Source organism: Enhydra lutris, unplaced genomic scaffold (assembly GCF_002288905.1).
Source record: "Enhydra lutris kenyoni isolate GAN:26980312 unplaced genomic scaffold, ASM228890v2 scaffoldscaffold39, whole genome shotgun sequence".
Classification (NCBI taxonomy): Eukaryota; Metazoa; Chordata; class Mammalia; order Carnivora; family Mustelidae; genus Enhydra; species Enhydra lutris.
The window spans coordinates 24,526,871-24,550,976 of NW_019154123.1; the positions used below are offsets into that span (position 1 = coordinate 24,526,871).

The following is a 24,106-nucleotide window of genomic DNA, read 5'->3' on the forward strand; positions in this document are numbered from 1 at the left end:
TATTTTGAGAGAGAGAAAGAGAGAAAGAGAGAGAGGGGGCAGAGGGAGAGAATCTCAAGCAGACTCCCTACTGAGTGCAGAGACTGACACCGGGCCCTATCCGACCTGAGCTGAAATCAAGCATCAGATGCTTACCTGCCTGAGCCACCCAAGCGCCACTGTTGCTGTTAGTTTGTTAAGTGGCTTGACAAAGACTCGTTATTGCTTGGGCGTGGTTCCCAGCCACTGGCCTCTGAGCTCAGCAGGCTTGACAATGAATGTAAGAAATAAAAGGGGGAGCAATGAGCTCTTGTTCTCCAGTGGTTTGGATAACTCAGGGCAAAGCTGAGTATCAGGGGTATTGCACCAAAGTATAATGATCCAGTCAGTAAATGTTATAGTTATCCTCAATCTAAATAAGTGTATGTCATGTACCTCCTTTTTGAATAAAATACTTGGAAAATATCTTTGGTGGTAAACCTCTTTATCCTTAAGGACATCTAGATACAGGAAAGCTGGATGATAAACACAGGCCACTGCTGGTAAAAGACTACAAGAAACCATGAGAGCATCAGGGGGTGCCCAGGGTGTTAATAATATTCAGCTGAAAATGACAGTAAGGGCGCAGTACAGGTTTAGTTCAGTAAATCTGAAGGGCAGATGGACTCCCACAGGAAACTCCTGCTAAACCAAGCCCAATTCAAGACTGTGATGGGTCTTAGGGGTTTCCTCTAGGGTCAGAGATTTTTAAACATTTTTGGTATTTGAATCATCTTAGGTCCTTAGGTGTTTGCTGAGCTAGCAAATTCTGGCCCACCCCAAAGGAGTCAGGTTCTGTAGCTCTAGAGAGGTGCCTAGATATCTGCATTTTCAGCAAACACCTCAAATGATTCTGATAATCCCGATACTCAGAACTGCCTATGACTTTCATGGCTCCAGAGACTTCTGCCTTCATGGGCCCCTTACTCATAAAAAGTGAAAAAGTATTAACAATTACATTTTTCCAACTCCACTGATACAAACATGAATGCAATGAAAGCTAGATTATATGGGTTTTTTTTTTTTTAATTCCAAAGAAACTAAAACATTTTGGGGCCGTGAAAAGCTCATGGGCCTTAGCCACTGTGCCAACTGGACAGGTTAGCCTTGCTGATACCTGGACATGTTAGGTGCAATGCAGAGCTGTACTTTTTTTTTTTTTAACTTTTTAAAAAAAATTATTTTTTCAGTGTTCCAAGATTCATTGTTTATGCACCACACCCAGTGCTCCATGCAATACCTGCCCTCCTTAGTACCCACCACCAGGCTCAGCTATCCCTCTACCCTCCCCTCCAAAAGCCTCAGTTTGTTTCTCAGAGTCCACAGTCTCTTATGGTTCATCTCCCCCTCCGATTTCCCCCAATTCACTTTTCCTTTCCTTCTCCTAATGTCCTCCATGTTATTCCTTATGCTCCACAAGTAAGTGAAATCATATGATAATTGACTCTCTCTGCTTGACTTATTTCACTCAGCATAATCTCCTCTAGTCCTGTCCATGTTGATATAAAAGTTGTACATTCATCCTTTCTGATGAGGTATAATACTCCATTGCATATATGGACCATATCTTCTTTATCCATTTGTCTGTTGAAGGGCATCTTAGCTCTTTCCACAGTTTGGCAACTGTGGCTGTTGCTGCTATAAACATTGGGGTACAGATGGCCCTTCTTTCCACTGCATTTTTATCTTTGGGGTAAATACTCAGTAGTGTAATTGCAGGGTCATAGGGAAGCTCTGTTTTTAATTTCTCAAGGAATCTCCACACTGTTTTCCAAAGTGGCTGCACCAACTTGCATTCCCACCACCAATGTAAGGGGGTTCCCCTTTCTCTACATCCTCTCCAACACTTGTTTCCTGTCTTGCTAATTTTGGCCATTCTAACTGGTGTAAGGTGGTATCTCAATGTGGTTTTAATTTGAATCTCCCTGATGGCTAGCAATGATGAACATTTTTTCATGTGTCTGATAGCCATTTGTATGTCTTCTTTGGGGAAGTGTCTGTTCATGTCATCTGCCCATTTTTTGACATGATTATCTGTTTTGTGAGTGTTGAGTTTGAGGAGTTCTTTATACATCTTGGATATCAGCCCTTTGTCTGTACTGTCATTTGTGAATATCTTCTCCCATTCTGTGAGTTGCCTCTTTGTTTTGTTGACTGTTTCCTTTGCTGTTGCTAAGCTGTATTCTTTTTTTTTTTTTTAAAGATTTTATTTATTTATTTGACAGAGAGAGATCACAGGTAGAGAGGCAGGCATTGAGAGAGGGGGAAGCAGGCTCCCCGCTGATCAGAGAGAACCCGATGCGGGGCTCAATCCCAGGACCCTGAGACCATGACCCGAGCCGAAGGCAGAGGCTTTAACCCACTGAGCCACCCAGGCGCCCCGCTAAGCTGTATTCTTAATAGAATTTTTGTTTGTAGTTCTTATAGTCTCAGTGTGAGCTGAGCTGGAACCTGTTGCCCCACCCAGAAGTGGCCCGGTCCTGGGAGCAGGGGATGAGCCTGTAGTCTTCAATGCCTCTGGTCTCTGCAGGGTCAATATATTTATCTAATAATTTCACTCACACATGCTTGCTTATACAAGAAATGCAGGATGAAATGGGACCTAGCTCCCTGAGCACCTAACGGTCCCCCCAATTGACTATCTTTCCTCACTGCCAAATTCCCCTTCACAGATAGCCAAGATCTCCATCTTGATAAAATCAGGAAACTATCTCCCATCACCCATTTATACTTAGAAATCCCTTCATACCAATGTCTTAACTCTCTTCCCAGCTCTCTGCATGTCAAAGACTGTTACCTCCAACTGCATCAAATGCTTTGTTTCAGAATCTCCTTCAAACTTTTGTGACCCCAACCTACAGGAGGACATGAAGATATACAATTTATATCAGGCCCAGTACATGCACAGATACAACTAAAAAGTTATATGAAATATATTTATCCTTAAAAAAATACTTTTCCTGGGAAATTTCATGAAATAATACTTATACTTACTAATGAATTCACTGAAATAACCTATTCTATTTAACTTTTTAAAAATGCTGGTCTTGCCCACTATATTGATTTTATTACTTGCTAATGGGCCACAACCTGCAATTTGAAAAACAGTAGTCAAAGGAGTAGCAAACATCAAAAATAAAATATCTGAAGAAAACAGTAAGTCTAGTTCTGCAATAAGGATCTACCTACTAATGGGAACAGACATCTTATCCTTGGCCACAACACCCTCTACTACAATGTGTTTGATGGAGTGTTGCCAACAAGTTCTTCCTTTTATAATCCACTCAGCCAAATACTGAACAAGCCCCTACCCTATGCTGGGCACTCTGATCAATGCTCTGTGACTCCATAATAATCAAAACAAAGTTCATACCCCATGGAGTGACATTCTGGTTGGGGAAGATAATAAATAAATAGGTATACAGTGGTCAATCACAGTAAGTGCTACAGACAGGTTTCTTCCAGACCCTTCTTTTCCTGGGCATGTTCATATAACACCTCCCTCACTGCTAGAAGGCATATGTTTTCTTTGGATGTACTTGATACCCTGAATCTGAAGACTGACAAGGATGGAGCCAGTAGTCAATTCATCTTAAAAGATTACTTTGCTTACCTTTTGTTATATATTTGTTTCACAAATGGTTACTCAGAGATCTATATGCTTTTCTAATTTCTAAATTCTTTTTTTTTTTTTAGATTTTATTTATATGAGAGAGAGGGAGAGAGAGATCGAGATCAGGAGCAGAGAGGAGGGGTAGAAGGAGAAGCAGACCCCCTGTTGAGCAAGAAGCCTGATTCAGGACTCGATCCCAGGACGTGGGATCATGACCTGAGCTGAAGGCAGATGCTTAACCTACTAAGCCACTCAAGTGCCCTAATTTCTAAAGTCTTAGTTAGACAGTAATGGTAATAATTATCCCCAGATCTTCTTGCAAATGTAATGAGAGAAGGCTCAATCCCACTAGACCAAACCTTTAGTCCATTGCAGGAGCCAGTAACATCCAGTGCTTTTCCTTTCCGGGACTAGTGTTCCTAGAGGTCCCAGTTCCTTCCATAAGGAGGCCTTATATTGGACCCCGCCGACTTTTTTCCTGATTGGTATCCTGCTCTGGGTGACAGGGATTAGCCAGTGAAAATTCTGCAGGTGTCAGAGGTATAATCAATCACTTAGGATCGAGGCTAGAAGCCACCCAATGGATGCATTAGGCCAGGGGTTGGCAAGCTTTCTTTATGAGGGGATAGACAGTATTTTCAGCCTTGCAGGCCACACTGGCTTGGTCACTGCTCAACTCCGACACTGTAACTCTAAAGCTGCCATCAGCAATATGTAATGAATGGCATGGCTGTGCTCCAGTAAACCTTTATTTACAAAAACAAGCAGCAGGCCGACCTCGCCTTGAGACTGCTGAAGAGGTATTACTTTCTGTTAAGAACACCTGGGGCTTACATTTGAGATCAGCTAAAAGGACCAGATGTGAGAGGAAAGGCAAAGTCACTGAAGAAAGAAGGCCTAGCAAGTTAACAAAGAGCTGGCTGGCTCAGAGAGCGATGTTCGTGAATGAAGGTGGCAAGAGACTGAAACACAATTAGGTAAGAACAAGTGCATTTACAAGCATGCTGGCCCACAAATTAACTTTGTGCTCTGCCATTTTTTTATTTAACAATCATACTACTTAAAAATATTTTTAAAGTATTATTTTAAAAGTCATTTCCTTAGAACCACAAACTTCTTCCTTGTATCAGAAGTTGTGCCACTATCCTGGTTACTTGTGGATTCACCAAGCAGTCCAGCAGGTCATCTGTAGAAATGAATGTTTGAGAAGGAGCCATACTACTATTTGAAGCAATTTGTTCCACAACTGCATCCTCATTTTTACTCATCATTCGTTGCCTCTTGGTACAATGCAGTTTTCCAGAGTGTTCTCCATCTTTGCCAACAAAGTCTTTACCATCACCTTCAAATATGCCTCCTCTCTCTGAGGGTAGTTCTTCAGAACTCAGTGTTACAGGAACCAGATCAGGGCCAAAGGGACTTGCTGCCTCCCGTTTTCCCATTCCCAGGATTACGTCCTGGCCACCTGTTTGTTCCACCGCCATGCGATTGTGCACATCCAAGCCCTCCTGTTTCATGTCCTCTCTATTTGTTCTCAGTGTTTGGATTTCTATGACCTTAGATGTTCTGTAATGATCAAAAAGGGCAGAAACCGCTCTATTTAAGTAGCGACAATTGACTTCGTGGGATGTTTCCTCAACCTAGGGAAAAAGAAAAACTCCTTAGAATGGCTATATGCACTTACATAAATTAGAAAACAAATGTTCTAGCAAGGGTTGATTGATCACAGGAAACTAACTGCCGTGATGAACAGCCTACCTCAGTTGGGTTTAACCAAGCTCTGGTATTGGTTGGATCCTCTGCGGTCTTCAGGGCACACACAAGCATGCGTGTGATTGCCTCTTCTACTCGGGCTTGGTGGTCCTCTTCCTGAGTCAAGATTTAAAAAGCACATTGTTCTCATCTGTCACTTTGTCTCATGGCTTAAAACAGAGTAGAGTCTCTATTAATTGTGTGTCCTGTTCGCTCATTAATATAAGCCATTTAGAGAAGGAAGGAACATGTTGGCAGACCACAACTTTTCCGTATTCACTATCACCTGCCATCTAGAAGAGTTGTAAAATATTTCACCGACCACATTGAAGTTTTATCCTGTCTGTAAGACATAGCCCTTAAATATTAACTACTTTGTGATGTTTCTTCCAATCTCTTTCATTTGTTGACAAGTTTAAAATATTTTTTAAAAAAAGCACTACATACAGAGAAATAATACCTAAGAATTTAAAAAACTAACTGAGGAGTGGAAGAAAAATTATAATAAACATGCTTAGCTACAAGAATGAAATGGCTAAAAATCCAAATATGGTTTTTTAAAGACATAATAAGCATAAATTAGAGCATTAATGATAAATTACATTAAAATCAACAACTTCTGTTCATCAAAAGGGAACAAAAGGAAAAAAAGCAAACCAGATGTGTGTAATACATAAAACTGATAAAGGTTAATATCCAGGATATATAAAGAATCTATACACATCAAACAAATGATCCAATTTTTAAAAATAGGCAAGAGGCATGAAGACAAGCATTTCAAAAAAAAGAGCAATCATATATTTATTAAAACATGAAAGGGGCGCCTGGATGGCTCAGTGGGTTAAGGCCTCTGCCTTCGGCTCAGGTCATGATCCCAGGGTCCTGGGATCGAGCCCCACATCGGGCTCTCTGCTTGGCAAGGAGCCTGCTTCCCTTCCTCTCTCTCTCTCTGCCTGCCTCTCTCTCTCTCTCTGCCTGCCTCTCTACCAGCTTGTGATCTCTGTCTATCAAATAAATAAATAAAAATCTTAAAAAAAAACCAACATGAAAATATGTTTAACCTCATGAATAATCAGGGAAATGCAAATCGAGAAACTGGTGAAATTGGCAAAAGAGAGTCTGATAATTCCAAGTGGTAGAAAAATGTGCATTGACAGACTCACTGATGGTGGGAGTGCAAACTGGTATGGCCATCTGGAAAACATGTTGGTGTTATCTTGTAAACTTGGGTATTGTACCCCCTGCAGACCAGAATTTCTGCACCCAGAGAAATACATACTTTTTTAAAAAGATTTTATTAATTTATTTGGGAGAGAAAGAGAGAGCATGAGAGAGAAGGCATGAGAGGAAAGAGGTCAGAGGGAGAAGCAGACTCCCTGCCGAGCAGGGAGCCTGATGTGGGACTCGATCCCAGGACTCCAGGATCACGACCTGACGCGAAGGCAGTCACTCATCCAACTGAGCTATCCACGTGCCCAAGAAATATATATTCTTTAGAGAAACTCTTACACATGTGTACAAGAATATCCTATTTATAAAAGCAAAAAATTGGAAACAACTCAATTATCCATCAACAGAACAGAGAACCAATAAAATGGGGTACACTGATATAAGAGAATATCATACCACAGTGAAAATGAATGAAATGAATGTCTCCATGATAAGACACCACTCCACACTAGTATGGCTATCATAAAAAAGACAGATAATAACAAGTGTTGGTGAGGATGTGGAGAAATCAGAATAGTCACACATTGCTGGTCAGAATGTAAATGGCTTTAGAAACAGCCTGGCAGTTCCTCAAAAGGCTAAACACAGAGTTGCCAAATGTGGTGGTTAATTTTATTAGTTAACTTGGTTAGGCTAGTTGTTTGGTCAAACCCTAGTCTAAATGTTGCTGTGAAAATACTTTGAAGATGATTAACCTTTAAAATCAGTTGACTTTAGGTAAAGGAAATTATCCTCAATAATGTAGGTGGACCTCAGGTGAAGGCCTTAAAAGCAAAAACTAAGGTTTCCTAGAGAATAAGGTATTGTGCCTCAAGATTCTAAGAGAAATCCTGAATGAGTGGGTTTCTAGTCTGTTAGCCATCCTACAGATTTCAGACTCCAGACTGAAACTCAGACCAGAGTCTTTACGATCCATTATACCAAAGGATCCAGAAATTCCACTCTCAATGTACATGCAAGATAATGAAAACACATGGTCACATAAAAACTTGTACATAAATGTTAATAATAGCATTATTCGTAACTGCAAAAAGTAAACACAACCCACATGTCCACCAGCTGATGAGTAGATAAACAAAATGTGTATATCCATTCAATGGAGTATTATTCAGCCATAAAAAGGAATCAAGTACTGATACACGCTATAACATAGATGAATCCTGGAAACATGTAATACTGAGTGAAAGATGCTGGCCACAAAAAAACCATGTATTACATGACTCCGGAATTGGCAAATCTAGAGAGACAGAAAATAGGTTGGTGATTACTTATGGTTACAGAGGAAAATCAGAGAGCAAATAATCATATATACAGGGTTTCTTTTTAGGTTGATGAAAATGTTAAAAAATTGATTATGGTAGTATTGCATAATTCCTGACTATACATAAAATTTCTGAACTGTACACTTTACTGTTTTTCCACTGAGTATTCAAATGTATTTATTTGGGAACCTAAAGTCCATTTTCTTCTTAACAGGGTTTTAGAAAGCTGCATTTGTTTAAAGCAAGTGAAATTTTAAAGAAGTAAAACTCCTAGAAGCTCTCAGAACCTCTAAGAATTTTTTTTAATTGAAATATAATCAACACACAGTGTTACATTCATTTCAGGTGTATGACATCAGGATTCAACAGCTCTATAGGCTTTGCCGTGCTCACAAGCATAGGTACCATCTGTCACCATCCAACATTCCTGCAACACCTCTGACTAGATTCCCCATGCTGCACCTTTCATCCCTGTGACTTACTCATTCCGTAACTGGAAGGCTGTACCTCCCACTCCCCTGCATCCAGAAAGGAGAGGTGGGGGGTGAGCAAAATTACACCACTACAAATATGTTACCTACATATTATTTTATAGGTATAAATACAATGAAAGACATAATAATGGAAAAATTATTAGAGCAAGAGGAAAGCCTTTAAAAATTAACAAAAATATTTTTTTAAGTTTGGAAAAAGTACCAATAAAATAAATGCATTTCAATACTAAAAGAATAAGGAGGAATACTGAAAGAAAAGGATTAAAAAAGGCACAATTCAGGTGCGCCTGAGTGGCTCAGTGGGTTAAGGCCTCTGCCTTCGGCTCGGGTCATGATCCCAGGGTCCTGGGATCGAGCCCCGCATCAGGCTTTCTGCTCGGCGGGGGGCCTGCCTCCTCCTCTCTCTTTCTCTCTCTGTCTGCCGGCCTCTCTGCCTACTTGTGATCTCTATCTGTTAAATAAATAAAATCTTTTTTTTAAAAAAAGCACAATTGAGAAGAACTGAGAATATACTTTATCCTTTGGAATACATTAAGATAGAATCTGTACCACTTTAACAGAGAAAAAGAGAAGAGATGAATATTGTGCCAGCTGGACAGAACTAGAATTTCTACTTTTTTCCCAAATCTATGTGACTTGTGACAAGAATACTAGAGTCAGGATTTAGCTTGAGTTATTATGTGGAATATGGTTGGTTTTAAAACCTAAGGGTTTTTGGAGTTAAATTTGGCAACAAGAAAAAATTATGGTTCAGTGCTTGAAGAGACAAGGATCAAAGCAACACGTGACAGAGGAAAATATAGTCATTTAGATCCTAGTCTGCATTCCAGTTATTTAAGGAAGAATGAATGTCTTCAAACTGTGATGTACGCAGAAGTTAAAGGGGGAATGAGAGTCCTGGTTTGGTGAAGGACAGAAATCATCCACTTTAAGTCAGCATCGAGTCCTTGGGCACCAAACTTGTAAGTACTACCTCATGACTTGTTTATACTCATTGACATCAATACTTTGGAAAATTCTGTGAGAAACAGCTGAACAAATGGTATAAAACAAGCTTCTAATAAGACCACAGTGAAGGCTTTCAGACTCTTGAGGCCAGGTAAATTCAAATCTAAATAAAATATGAACAAGTGGCATTCTACAATACATTAAGAAATGATATATCGGGGTGCCTGGGTGGCTCAGTGGGTTAAAGCCTCTGCCTTCAGCTCAGGTCATGATCCCAGGGTCCTGGGATCGAGCCCCGCATTGGGCTCTCTGCTCAGTGGGGAGCCTGCTTCCTCCTCTCTCTCTGCCTGCTTCTCTGCCTACTTGTGAACTCTGTCTGTCAAATAAATAAATAAAATCTAAAAAAAAAAAAAAAAAGAAATGATACATCACAACCAAATGGGATTTGTTCCAGAAATTAAGGATGGCTCAATCAATACTAAGAAATCCACTGGTTTAATTTACTCAAATACCAGATATTTACTAAAGAAGAATATTATATGATCATCTCCATCAATGCTTAAAAGGCATTCAATAATATTTAACATCTTTTCTGGATTAAAAAACAAAACAAAAACCAAAAAAGTAATGAATTGAAAGATACTTAACATGGTAAAATATATATACAATTCACCCCAAAATCCAGCATTTTACTTAAAGAAAAATCACTAGAGAATTCTCTCTAAAATCAGAAAAAGACAAAGATGCCCACTATCTCCATTATCATTTATTATTGATTTAGAAGTATTAGCTAATGTAATTAGACAAGGGAAAATAAGATACAGGAAAATAAATTGGAAAGGAAGAGGTAAAAGTATCTCAATTTTCAGATAATAGGAGAGAAACCTGAAAAACCAAGGAAGTCAATAAAAAACCACCACACTCAAGAAAATAATTCAAATTAACACAAAAATCAATAGCCTTCATATATACAAACAATATCTAATCAGATGATATAACGGAAGAGAAGACGCACCTCACTTAACCACAGCAGCCAAAAAAGAGGAAATGCCCGGGAATAAACCTTTTTTTAAAGAAATGTCCAAATCCAGTGTGAAGAAAACTTTAAAACACTCCTGGAACAAAGACAACTAGACTTGGACAAAAAGAAAGGTATCTCATTACTGGTTAGGACAATTCAACACCATACAGCTCATATTAAATTTAATATAAATGGAATAAAAATATCAATTGTTTTTTCCCTGAAGGTGGATGTATTGATTCTAAAGATCATACCAAAAAAAAAAAAAAAAAAAAAAATTCAAGAAGAGCCAGGAAAACACTGCAAAAAAAAAGGTTTCTTGCCCTACAGATACTAAAAACATCCTATAAGACCCCTCTAAGTTAAAAAGGGTAGAAGTGTTGAACCAATGTGAAGAAAGGCCAGTGAAAGAGACAGACCCAAGTACACAGAGATATCTGGTATATGATTAAGGTAATATTTCAAATCATCACAGAAAAGACAGACTTTAAAATAAATGATGTCCCTGACAATTCTATTGTCATTTGGTAAAAAATAATAGATCTCAACCTTACACATACACTAGTAAAAACCTTGAAATGGATGAGAGACCCAAACGTAAAAAAATGAAACAATCCAAACTAAAAGAAAGCATTGGTGAATTCCTTTACGACCTGGAAGAGGGAAAGGTTTTTTCCAACTATGATTCAAAAATCAGAAGCAAAAAAGTTCAACAGTACATCCTGTCGGTGAGGCTGTGGAGAAAAGAAGCTTCCTTAGATGCTACTGATAGAAAGGCAAAATGGCACAAGCACTGTCAAATTTGGCAAAATTTGGCAAAGGCTAACAAAATTAAAGCTGACTCACTTTTAAGACTCTCCCCAAAGACACTCTTCCAGCAAATATAAAACAACATATGCACAATGTTATTCACTAGCATTATTTCTAATTATAAAAGACTGGAAAGAATGCAAACATCCATCCACATCGGAACCAGGAAGTGAACAATGGTGCACCCATACAGTGGGATACTATACAGCTGTTGGAAAGAAAGTGAAAATTGCTCCGTACTATGATTCACCAAATTCAGAATAGTATTGTAATGTGAAAAAAGCAGGGTGCAGAACACTAGTTTATTACTTTCTGTGTAAGAAAGGAGAGGAAATATGAGTATGTGTGAATAGGCACATGAAACATAAAAAAGTTTCTATTCTTATTCACATATAAAGTCATACATGAATATATTTATTCATTTACTTAATTATTTACCTATATGTTTACAAAGAAGACACACTAGAATGATGAACTAAAAGAATAGAAACAGAGCCCTGTGGTGGGGGGTAGTGGGGAGAGAGGGATGGAGTGGAGGGGACAGAGATGAAGAGAAAACTTCTCTATATAAAGGAGACTTTTAATATCATTTTAACAATTTAATGTTTTACATATTCAAAATATTAAATGAAGTCAAATTATGAAAAAAAGTAAATCCTAATACTGAAAACAAAATGAAACAAACAAACCGACCTAAAATTAGTAACATAGCCACAAGTGAAAAGAATTCCTTCACAATGAATTCTGAACGCAGTACTTTGTAGCCCCTTAGTGGGATATAGTCTAATGATAAAAAGTATTAAAAAGAAATCCTAAATTTTATTTGCAAGTTTTATTATTAGTAATAATAATATTGGAATTTTGAAATTATAAATGTAACATCTTAAAAAATGTATGGGTGGACAAATGTTTATAGCAGCAATGTCCACAACAGCCAAACTATGGAAAGAACCTAGATGTCCATCAACAGATGAATGGATAAAGAAGATGTGGTATATATATATATATATATATATTTGAATACTATGCAGCCATCAAAAGAAATGAAATCTTGCCATTTGCGACAATGTGGATGGAACTAGAGGGTTATTATGCTTAGTGAAATAAGTCAATCGGAGAAAGACAACTATCATATGATCTCCCTGATATGAGGAAGTTGAGAGGCAACGTGGGGGGTTTGGGGGGTAGGAAGGGAATAAATGAAACAAGATGGGACTGGGAGGGAGACAAACCATAAGACTCTTAATCTCACAAAACAAACTGAGGGTTGCCGGGAGTAGGGGGCTAGGGAGAGGGTGGTTGGGTTATGGACACTGGGGAAGGTATGTGCTATGGTGAGTGCTGTGAAGTGTGTAAACCTTGCGATTCACAGACCTGTACCCCTGGGGCTAATAACACATTATAGTTAATAAAAAACTTAAAAATTAAAAATTAAAAAGGAAAAAAAATATATGGGTGGGGCACCTGGGTGGATCAGTTGGTTAAGCATTCAACTCTTGATTTCAGCTCAGGTCATGTTCTCAGGGTTATGAAACTGAGCCCCACGACAGGTTCTGTACTGGGCATGGAGCCTGCTTACGATTCTCTCTCACTCTCTGCCCTCCCATCCAAGGGGGGGGGATATATATATATATATTTTTTATATTATATATTTATATATATATATTTATGTGTGTGTGTATATCTATATATACATAAATATGTATCAAATAAGTAGATGTTAACTGTTAGGACTGATCTTGATTTTCAGTGTAAGAGAAGAGATAAAAATACAGAAACAAACAAGAAAAAATCTATATTAACCTTAAATTAGAATTATAAATATACCCATATCTATCTATCTATCTATCTATCTATCTATCTATATCACATTCTGGTTTTATTATTTAAAGGTCTAGAAACAGCAACATGCCAATAGCAATGAACAACAGCTTTAGAGCCCCAATCTCAGTTTCTAAATACCATTCCCCACTAAAAGGAACCATGACCACTTGGAGAAATTATCAGCTTCCAAGTTGGAGGCAGGGAAAGTCCAAGGCAATCCTGGGGTATCCTCTTGTACCAGAGAGCAAGGATACATTCCAAGACAAATGATGACGTATCAAAAGGGCACAGGCCCGCTTGAAGGAGTTTATCAAAAACACAGAAGAGAATCAAATTCAGAATGACCTTGGCAAGCTGGAATGCTCACCCCAAAGAACACAGTACAAGCTGAGGGAGGGGAGTGTGCAGTGTGGGATGTGGGTTTAAAGAACCAGCTTTAACAGCTTCACGAAGGAGGGCAACCTGACACGAGTGCTGACTGGGTGGAAAAAAGCAGGGATACTCTCGAGCTGAGTATGAACCCAAAGCGAGATCAGATTCCTAAAAAAGCTACTGCAATATTATAAGCAGCAAAAAGAAATTGAGGATTTAAGTCATGCGAGGGAGAAACCTTTATTCCATGAACTGAGGCCTCCTGATATTTATACATTAAGAGGGCTGCTCTTGGCATAATAGTTCTTCCTCTTCATAGAGTTTCCATTTTTAAACACTTCTCATGTGGCAGGCGCTGGATTAGATGCCTCTGGAGTGCGGAATCCCTGTTCCGCAGGTGCAGAGACCTAGGCTAGATGAGATGAACTGATCATCCAGGTTACACAGCTAACAAAGGCAGACCTATAACTTAAACCTGCATTTAGTTTTGAAGTCTATGATCAAAATGGTGAAAACTCTGAAAAAGTTTTTAAGAAGTCATATAAAAAACATCATTAAAGAAACTGAAGGTTTTGGGGCACCTGGGTGGCTCAGGGGGTTAAGCCTCTGCCTTCGGCTCGGGTCATGGTCTCAGGGTCCTGGGATCAAGCCCTGAATTGGGCTCTCTGCTCAACAGGGAGCCTGCTTCTCCCTCTCTCTCTCTCTGCCTGCTGCTCTGCCTACTTGTGATCTCTCTTTCTGTTAAAACAAAACAAAACAAAACAAAACAAAACAAAAAAACAGAGGTTTTGAGTCTTGGAAAGAAAAGTTTAAAGGGACACATGGCAGGTATCATCAAATATTTAAAAAAAAAAACAAAAAAATTCTGTATAGTTTCAGAAATAATGAGTATAGTTACAAGCAGACAGGTGATTCTAACAATGAAAAGAGCCACCTTGAGAAGTGAAGTACTGTCAGGACTACTGTAGACGTGACTTTGGACTAGGACTGGACTGTATCTTGACATTTGCTCCGACTATAATTCAGCATGCTACCAGCAGCTAAGTAACTAACCAGCTGAGTCCACTGATCTCCCGCCATACCGCTCATCTAACCCACAAAGGCCACACCTCTTCTCTAAGCCCAGACAGTGCAGCTTCCTGTCACAGTCTCCCTGAGGCTCCACCTATGCCAAAGCCCTCCCCAGTACCCACGGATAAGGAGAGCCCGAGGGGAGGAGGCAGCAGCCACACAGAGAAGAGAGATGCAATCAGGATTTGGGTACAGGACAGTAAGATGCCACCAAAGCCTCTGCCATCAAAGCCTCTGGTTAAAGAGGCACAGGTGCAGAGAAAGCCTTGGTTCAGCCTCACTGGGCAGCCATGTTAATTGTCAAGTAGAGCAGGCAACCAGGGTTACACAAAGTGTATTGTAGGGAAAAGGCCTCCTTCATTTCCCAGCAGAAATGAAATGATAAAATCCTAGCATTCAAAGACTCTTCTATGAGAAAAGGCAGAAGCCAGGACTGAGAATTGTGCAATTAGTAATAAAGGCCCTGAGCCAAGAAGCAGTTATCTCCAGCCCATCTGGATGTGGACAGAACCAGCAATGTGGGACAGACACGGCAAATGCGGACAGCCCCACACCGCTCTCCTAACACCACCAGCTAAAGGAGAAGACTGCACACCAGCATAAGGGCCCACTATGCGCCCTTAAAAGAAAGAGATTAATGCATCACTGAAAACCCTAATTCTGACCTAAATACCCATTAACAGAGCACTGAATACATAAATTGTAGCCTATCAAACCAAAGTAGTATTGGAGTGTTGGTTAAATTTAATCACTAAGTTTTATAGATAGGCTGTATATATATATATATATATATATATAGAGAGAGAGAGAGAGAGAGAGAGAGAGAGTAAAAGCAGGGATTACATTTATTTTAAAAAAAAAAAAAAAAGTACCAGCTCAATCCATGAGTTTATACTGACAGTGACAGGATCAATGGATTCTACGTAATGCCACCAGTGTCTGGGAACAAACAGAACCTGAAAAGCAAACAAACAAAAAGTAAGTTAGCACAAGAACAGCACATTTTGTTTTAATGTCAGAATCAGACCCTAATCGACAACGCTAGGAATACATATGAATTCATAGCAATATTTCTGTTGGAAAGGGAAGTAAGGAAAAAACCCCCACAATCCCTTTCTTTTTTTAACCAGCAAGATCATGTGTTCCACAAAGGATGTTATTGCTAGCTTCCCCAACTTCTACTCTCCTTAATCCTGGGCCTGCACTGCCTGCATCTAAATCTTAGTAAAGGACACAGATTCTAATTTTTCCACCTTTCCACTGCAAAACAGTTGCATGCATTCTGAGAAAGGGTATAGGGGAAACCAGAGGAAGTAGTTCCTGTCTTCTCACAGTGTAAAATCTAGCCACTGAAGAAACAACACGTAGAAAGGGGGCACTAGGTAGATGACTCAAAGGAGCCAACACTGGTGCCAGGGAGCTTCAGAAGTGGGAGACATCGGCATGAACCACGGACGGCAGGGGCAGCCTGGTGTGCATGAAGTGTGGTCTGAACCAGGGTTAGGGGACGATGTAGAGACAGCAAAGAATGAGGACACGCCAGAAGGGAGAGGTAGTGCCAGCAAGGGACGTGGGACTGCTGAGGGAGAGCAAGTAGGTCGGTCTTACTGTGGCAGACAGGGCAATGGGAGATAAGTTGAGAGGGTTAGGTTAGGGCCAGAGGAGGGCCCTGAATTCAGAATAAAGAATCTCCATTTTATTCTGTAAGTATTAAGGAACTGCTAAGAAATTTTTTGGGCGGCAGGGTGCAGAGGGAGAGAGAGAATCTTAAACAGGCTCCACACTCAGGTTAAAACCTGATACGGGGGCAATCTCTTGAACCTAAGATCACGACCTGAGCTGAAATCAAGACTCAGATGCTTAACCGACTGAATGACCCAGGTGCCTCACTAAGAAATTTTTAGTAGGGGGATAGTTAAAATAGCAGTATCATGGGAGAGTCTGGGAAGGACAGGAGATTCTTACAGTGGCCCAACTAGTAAGTGTTAAGATCTAAACAGGAAGGTATAGAAAACAAAAGCAACAGCCAGAGTCAAGAAGGACTGCATTTGTCCAGACTCAGTATGAGATTAGTACCCATGGAAGTTTGAGCAGAGCAGACAGGCTGATCCAAGGCTTTGGGGCTTCAGATTTGGAAAATGGGTGGCACTTGCTTTGAGCAAGGTGAAGCTAGGAGATAGGAAGAGAGCACCTTTTAGGAGAACAGAGCTCTAAGAAGGGCACTGCACTTAAGTCATTAGGAGTTCATGTATGTTTCGTCTGATAAGACAGTGGTAAGAGACGGATCCAGTTGTCGGTAGATTAAAGAACAAGCAGGATGTAAGGAACACTGATACCACAGACAGAACCACGCGTTCAAATCTGGCTATTAAAATAGAAGAAAAAATGAATTACCAAGCATGTGACATCCACCAGAATGGCTATGATAATAACAGGAATAATGGAAAAGAACAAGTGTTGGTGAGGAGGTGAAGAAATCAGAGCCTTCACACATTACTTCGTGGGAACGTAAAACGGTGGAGCTGCCATGGAAAACAGCTGGGCAATTCCTCAAAAAGTTACCACAGGACCCAGCAATTTCGCTCCAAGGTATATAACCAAGGGAGCTGAAAATATACCTTTACCCAAAAACTGGTTTTCCAATGTCTACAGCAACATTCTTCATAATAGCTAAAAAGTAGAAACAACTCAAATGTCTAGCAACAGATGAATGGATAAGCAAAAATATATGTGTAACAATGTAATATGTTCATCCATAAGAAGGAATGAAGTACTGATAATATTCTGTAGGATTATATTATGTGAAAGAAGGTGGATAGAGAAGGCCACTTGTATGACTGCATGTAAGTGAAATGTCCAGATCAGTTAAATCTATTGAGATATAAAATAGATGAGGGGTTGTCAGAGGCTGGGGGACAGGTGCCTGGGGAGCAACAGCTAATAGGCTGAAGCAAGTTGCTCAAGTCAAATGATTTGAGTCGGAGTATTCACACGGGAAGGGAGCCAGAAAAGGGCCAGGGAGAAGGGGGTGAAGGAAAATAGGCAGGGAATAATTGAGGGAATAAAATCTCCTTAAGACACTAAGAAAACCTTTCATGTCATTAATAAAATATCAGACAGCAAATGCCAATGTTGTAGAGGTGGTTTTCCCTACTGGACAGCAGCACTAAGAACAAGATCTTTGGAAATGTTCCAGACACAGTCCTTTATAAAAGGACCTTCCATGCTTGCTTAAAGCAAATCAATCTCAGTTCATTCTGCCTTTGTTGTCTCACCACCTGGATGCATTCCCAACTGCATTTTATGTGTCTGGGTTCTGGTATAGCTGAAAAGATAGTAATTGTGAATAGACGTTTCAGGGGTGTTCAAGTACCCATGCCTTGACACTTTCTCTTAACCTTGTTAAAAATGACTGTGAAGGGCGCCTAGGTGGCTCAGGCAGTTAAACGTCTGTCTTTGGCTCAGGTCATGATTTCAGGGCCCTGGGATCTGGCCGTGTCTGGGATCCCTGTTCAGGGGGGAGTCTTGTCTCCTATCCCTGGCCGCACCCTGCCACTGGCTCATGCTCTCTCTAGCACTCTCTTTCAAATAAATAAATAAAATCTTAAAAAAAAAAAAAAAAAAGATTGTGAGTCCTTGTTTTCCTCCAAAGTCATTCTCCTCTTCACCAGTAGAAAGAGCTATATTCCCTCTTCCCATAGTTCCATGACCTATGAAGCTGAGAAGTTCGTGTCCGAAGCCTTCTAACAGCAGAGAGCAGCAGGGAAGAAAATCATTTTCATTTATGTTGGTGGGAGGCATATGGTATAAGGACATGAAAGAAGTTCTAGCTGGGGCACGCACTGACAGGCAATCAGTGTTTTAAGGCCCCCATTACCTGTCCTGGGTTTAGTGTAACCGTATGTCTTCGAGCTTTGCGGAACTGAGGAAAACGTTTTAAATCAGGATTGACAACATTGATTTTACTGAACACACTAGATTCTTCATAAGGGATTCTAGTTGGATAAAGGAAAGGAGTGTCTTCAGGAGGAAAGAGATGCCATCTTTTCCTAATTAAAAAAAAAATAAGGTAAGAGTTAGTACTCTGAACTTGAGACAAAACATCTAAGAAGGCAGGAGCTAAGTCTCCATTTTCATTCAGTCCATAAAGGAATACAGGGAAAATCTCAGGGGTCACTTGGCCCATCTCTCAGTAGCGGAATCTCCTAGGCAGACACCCAGTGGAGATAAGGCGGCAGCCAGTGGATTATCTCCTAATGCCCTGAGGCAACCATATTGCTGGGACAGGATATGGTTTGTAAGACCATTTTTTAAAAAACGTTATTTTAGTTAAATTCAATTAGTTAACATATAGTGTATCATTAGTTTCTAATGTAGAGTACAGCTATGCATCTGTTGTGTATAATAGCCAGTGCTCCTTAATGTCCATCACCCAGTTACCCCATCGCTGCACCCATCCCTCCACTCCAGCAACCCTCAGTTTGTTTCCTATGGTTAAGGGTCTCTTACAGTTTGTCTCCCCTCTCTAATTTCATCTTATTTTACTTTTCCCCCCCTTCCCCTATGATCCTGTTTTGCTTCTTGAATTCCTCAAATCAGTGAGATCATATGATAAATGTCTTTCTCTGATTGACTTATTTCACTTAGCATAATACCCTCTAGTTCCATCCACCTTGTTGCAAATGGCAAGATTTCATTTTCTTTGATGGCTGAGTGGTATTTCATTGTATGTACCACATCCTCTTTATCCTTTCATCTGCCTATGGACATCTGGGCTCTTTCCATAGTTTGGCTGTTGTGGACATTGCTGCCATAAACACTGGGATGCAGGTGCCCCTTCTGATCATTCTTTCTTATCTCAAATCAAAGTCTACCTCTCATAAGTTGTTTCTGTCCCTGATTCTAGGGCTATCCTGAATGATCCCTCCCTTTCAAATATCTGTGTTCTTATCTTCTGCAGAGCAGCTGCCCATACTGCTAGCCACTAAAGAGTTTCCAGACTCTTCTCCCAGTTTGGATTGTAAATTCCTTAAGTCAAACTTGTGTTAAGTTAATCCACAAGGAAGAAAGAGGCCCAAATGATGCCACCCAACTAAAAAGTGGTAAAATTAGAATTTTCAAAAAGAGAAAACTATAAAATGTTTCAGTACTTAAAATTTTTTGAAAACTTGAGGTGGATAAATCTTAAATCACAAGACACCAGACACATCCATACTTTAAGTCAACAGAGAGGGGACATCTGAGGCAAGGAAGGGGAAGTGTGAAAAAGGAAGACAGACAGACAAAAATACACAGCTGGGGAAGTGGAGAGAGAGAGAAAGAGAAAGAGAGAGGGAGACAGGGAGGGGAACGGGGCAGGGAAAGGGAGAGGGAGAGATCTAGGTCTGAGGAAAGGCTTAAAGCTCTCTCGTGACCCCTTGCAGTCACAGTGGGACCACTGTGTGCCTTTCAGTTGGCTGCTATTTTCAAACGAAGAAGTAGACACTAAAGTCTTACTTTGCCTTAGAGATAACACTGCTCCATTCCACCGTAGTTATGACCAGTTTGGGAGAATTCTTGGCATTTACTGTGTTTAGAATGTCAGAGCTGGAAGAACTCTCAAGAGATCATCAGGCTAATTCTACCTCCAAAGTAGTGGGAAAGGGACCCAGTGCTGGTTCAGTGTCATTCACTGGACTAGTGTTAGTGGTGGGCCCGGAACTAGGTTGCAGAGCTCCTGACCTCTTCAGATCTCAGCTCCTACCTCTGCCTCATGGCTGTGTTCCTAGAGGAACACATGATAGATGTGAAGATAACAATCGCATACAATTTGTTTTGCTCCACTTAAAATATAATATACAGTCAACCCTTCAACAACAAGGGGTTTGAATTGCATGGGTCCATGTACGTGCAGATGTTTTTTCATAAATACAACACAGTACTGTATTGTATTTCTTATGATTTTCTTAATAACATTTCTTATCTCTAGCTTACTTTTTCTCTTTTAGGATTTTGTTTATTTATTTATTTGAGAGAGAGAGAGAATAAGTGAGCATGTGAACAAACGGAGGGGCAGAAGGAGAGGGAGAAGAAAGAATCTCAAATAGACTCTGGGCTGAGCACTGAGTCTGATGCAGGGCTGGATTCCATGACCCTGAGACCACGACCTGAGCCAAACCAAGAGTCAGATGCTCAACCGACTAAGCCACCTAGGAGCCTCTCACTTCCTTTATTGTAACAATATAGTATATAATACATATGACATACAGAATATGTGTTAACCGACTATTTATGCTATTGGTAAGGCTTCCAGTCAACAGTAGGCTATTAGTGGTTAAGGTCTTAGGGAGCCAAAATTTATATGCAGATTTTCAACTGTGCGGGGGTCAGTACCCCTAAGCCCCTCATTACTCAAGGGTCAACTGCATATGCATCCTTCTCTTATTAATCAGAAAAGGTGGTCAATCACAAGGTCATCCCCTGATCAAAAAACGTTTTATTGTCCTGCATGCTGAAAAGAGAGTAAGAGGTTATTTGCCTGAAAGTAAACTTCTGACTCCAACCTCCCTTTCCTACCTAACCCCTTTGTTTCCAATGCACAACTTACACTGGACAGTTCACAGGGTGCTTTCTCTATACACCACATCCTTTTCTAGGGCTCTGCTCTGCCATGTCTTGACCATTCACCCATCTTTCAAAGCCCATCACAAATGGCAGCTCCTCTCTGAAATCTTCCTTAATCTTTCTAGCAGGAACGATCTCTCCTACTTTTCAGTCCCACAGCTCTATGAAACCTTCCTCAAGAGTGTGCTCATTCTGCCTTCTATCACACTGCCTGTGGGCTTGCCTGTACTCTAACTATAAACTCCCTCCAGGCAGAGAAGTGTCTTACTCATTCAACTCCATTCCCCCTGTAACACATGGTGCCTACTCCATGAGTATTTACTGAGGAGTTATTTTACTATTCCAGAGCTTATGAGACCAGAAAATATGCTCTATTATAAAGTTAAAATAAAGCTATATTGATTTTACGGCACAGAAAGAACCCATGTATTTTTTGGTAATGTTTTCCCAACTGAATTTCTTTCCCAATTCAGAACACATGGGAAACAGCTGCTTGCAATGATACCTCTCTTACCAAGTTTAAAGTTCAGACTATCAACTTCCTAAGGGCAAGGACCAGGTACTTGTGGATCACTGCGGCATCCACAACACATTGTGTACCTGAAATGTCCTAGATCCTTTAATAAGGACTTAATGAATCCAGAAGTGGACTGTCTTATACTATTTTATAGTTTTCAAAATACATCACCTACGAAATCTATTCACATACTTATTCACTGTTTCTTTTGGATCCACTCATAATCCTTTTCATGTCTCAAGGGTCTGAGAACTTAGAAATGGCCATTTCTCCTTTTCCCTCTGTACTGTCCTATAAATGTTCCAAAAGGCCAGGAAAGGAGACTCGAGCATCACTAATTGGGAGAAAATAAGCTATACTATAACATTCTGAATAGATCCTCCAACTAGCAGAAACATGTAAATTCTCATGGAAATCCTGGAACCAGGGACTATCAGAAGTATGCCTGACAGATGGAGAACTTACCTAAAGTAATAACATACTGCATTGTGTCAACATGTAGGCACAGACTAAAATTTGGACTTGAAAGGGGCCATAAATATCATCTCATTCAGTGGTTCCCAAACCAGGCCCCCTAGCATCTCCTCAGTGGCCTGAAGGTAGCAGCAAAGCCTCTTTCTTTCAACAAACTGCTCCACTCTTGTTTATTTAGATTTGAAGAAAGGGTCTTACTGCTTTTAAATAGAATTTTGAAAACTACAAATGCAGACTCTTACATAACAGAGCTAAGCAGACAGCCGTCTAGCTGGACTGAGAGTGGAATCCTGGAGCTCTAGGATCAGGATTATGAAGGTAATCCTGATCATAATTGAGAGACACACATGGAAACCATCATTTGACCTGTTCCCCTTACTTCAAAAGGGAGGAAACTGAACCAGAGGCCAACAGATCGGTCTTGGTTATGAGGCAGGCTGACAGGGTGGAGCTGGGACTAAACCTTGGGGTCTGCCACCTGTCTGATCCTCATTCCTCTTCCCGTGCAACACACACACACACACACACACACACACACACACACACACACACTCATGCATTCACCTGTGCATTACCTTCCTTGGACCTGGAATACTAAGTTGCAACCATAGGAGTCCAGATGACAGGGTGTTTGGGCCCCCATGGAGCCGATCCACAATGTACTTTCCCGTCCATTTCTTCCAGGAAACCCGAAGTCAGACCATATCACATCCTGTTTTGAAAATAAAGTTACAGTCCATCAAGAACCAACTAAATGTGCTGTATGGTAGTGTTACACATTTGTACTTGCACATTTGGTTTTTGGCAGTTGGAATACTCTTTTATAGAAAAAGCTATAGACAGAGGAGGTTAGGCTTCCAGAGCAATCCAAGAAATCTTTTAAAGCAATAGATTTAAATCAATAGAAGTACCTCACCATGAGTAGTTTTTCAACAAATACTGACTGTTCTAGAAGCTTGTGATGAATCAGTGAATAAGAAAGACAAATATGTCCAGCCAAGCGAAGCTTACATTTTAGAGGTTGGAGAGAGAAAATAAACAACAGACATAATTATGCCTATATCTAGAGGAAGAATGTTTCACTCAGGCAGCAGGAACAACAGTGCAATGGAAACAGAAGTTTTTTTAAAGACTCTGATGACACAAATAGAATGTTATGTCATGTATCCTAAAAGTTAAAATGTAACTCATTAAGGAGTGCACTTGCATGAGCTTCCTGGGATGTATGGATTTACTAAAGCACTATATATTGTACACTTGAAACTCATATTACACGGTATGTTACCTAACTAGAATTTAAATAAAAACTTAAAAAGATGTAAAAAAATAAAAATATAAAAGTTTCTGAAGCTCAACTCAGGAAGCTGGAAAGCCGTAGTTTCTCAAAGCAGTGCAGATATTTCTAGGTGTAACTAGTGTATTAACTTTCTACACTCTAGACATTAAGCCTTCTCCTAGGTTAATGGAGTTATTTAAAACTATAGATGCTGGAACCTTATTTCACACCTACTAAACCACAGCCTCCAGGTAGGGTCTGCATATCTTTTGAAATACATATCCATAGATGACTTTTGCTATGCTCCCCCAAATCATGAACTCCTTAAGTGAAATGAACTTTAAAATAGACAGCACAGTGCTCCCAACTTGGCTCTCCTTATGCCTGGTTCTGTGGACAAATCATGCCCTAGTCAACTACTGACCTATAAACACCATCTAGTCCAACAGTTCTCAAACCTGGATCCTTGGCATCCCCTTAGGGGCCAAGAGGTAGCAGCAAAGCTTCTTGCTTTCAACAAACTGCTCTGTTCTTCTTTAGGTTGGAATAAGGCGCTACCTGCTCGTTTGTGGTTGTTATTGTTGTTAAGATTTTACTTATTCATTTGAGAGAAAGAGAGACAGAGAGAGAACATGAGCAGAGGGGAGGGGAAGAGCGAGAAGCAGACTCCGTGCTGAGCAAGGAGCCTGATGTGATGCAGGGCTTGATCCCAGGACCCTGAGATCATGACTTGAGCCACCAAGGCGTCCCTATTTGTTTTTTTAAATTGTGAATTTTTCCTATTGAGTTTTAAAAAATAAAACAAAACAAAAAACACTTCC

General features: G+C 40.1%; 1 protein-coding gene across 1 annotated transcript in view; it reads right to left on the bottom strand.

Annotated features, from left to right (window-relative positions):
- Window positions 1-4,368: 4,368 nt before the first annotated feature.
- LOC111155051 (HSPB1 associated protein 1) overlaps window positions 4,369-24,106 on the bottom strand; it is a 57,702-nt gene continuing 37,964 nt past the window's right edge. The window contains exons 4-8 of the mRNA XM_022515078.1: window positions 22,585-22,721; window positions 18,293-18,464; window positions 15,288-15,371; window positions 5,390-5,500; window positions 4,369-5,271 (exon numbers count right to left, since the gene is read on the bottom strand). Coding sequence (XP_022370786.1) covers window positions 4,732-5,271; window positions 5,390-5,500; window positions 15,288-15,371; window positions 18,293-18,464; window positions 22,585-22,721 — 1,044 coding nt within the window. The 3' untranslated portion in view covers window positions 4,369-4,731. The remainder of the gene's footprint in view (window positions 5,272-5,389; window positions 5,501-15,287; window positions 15,372-18,292; window positions 18,465-22,584; window positions 22,722-24,106) is intronic.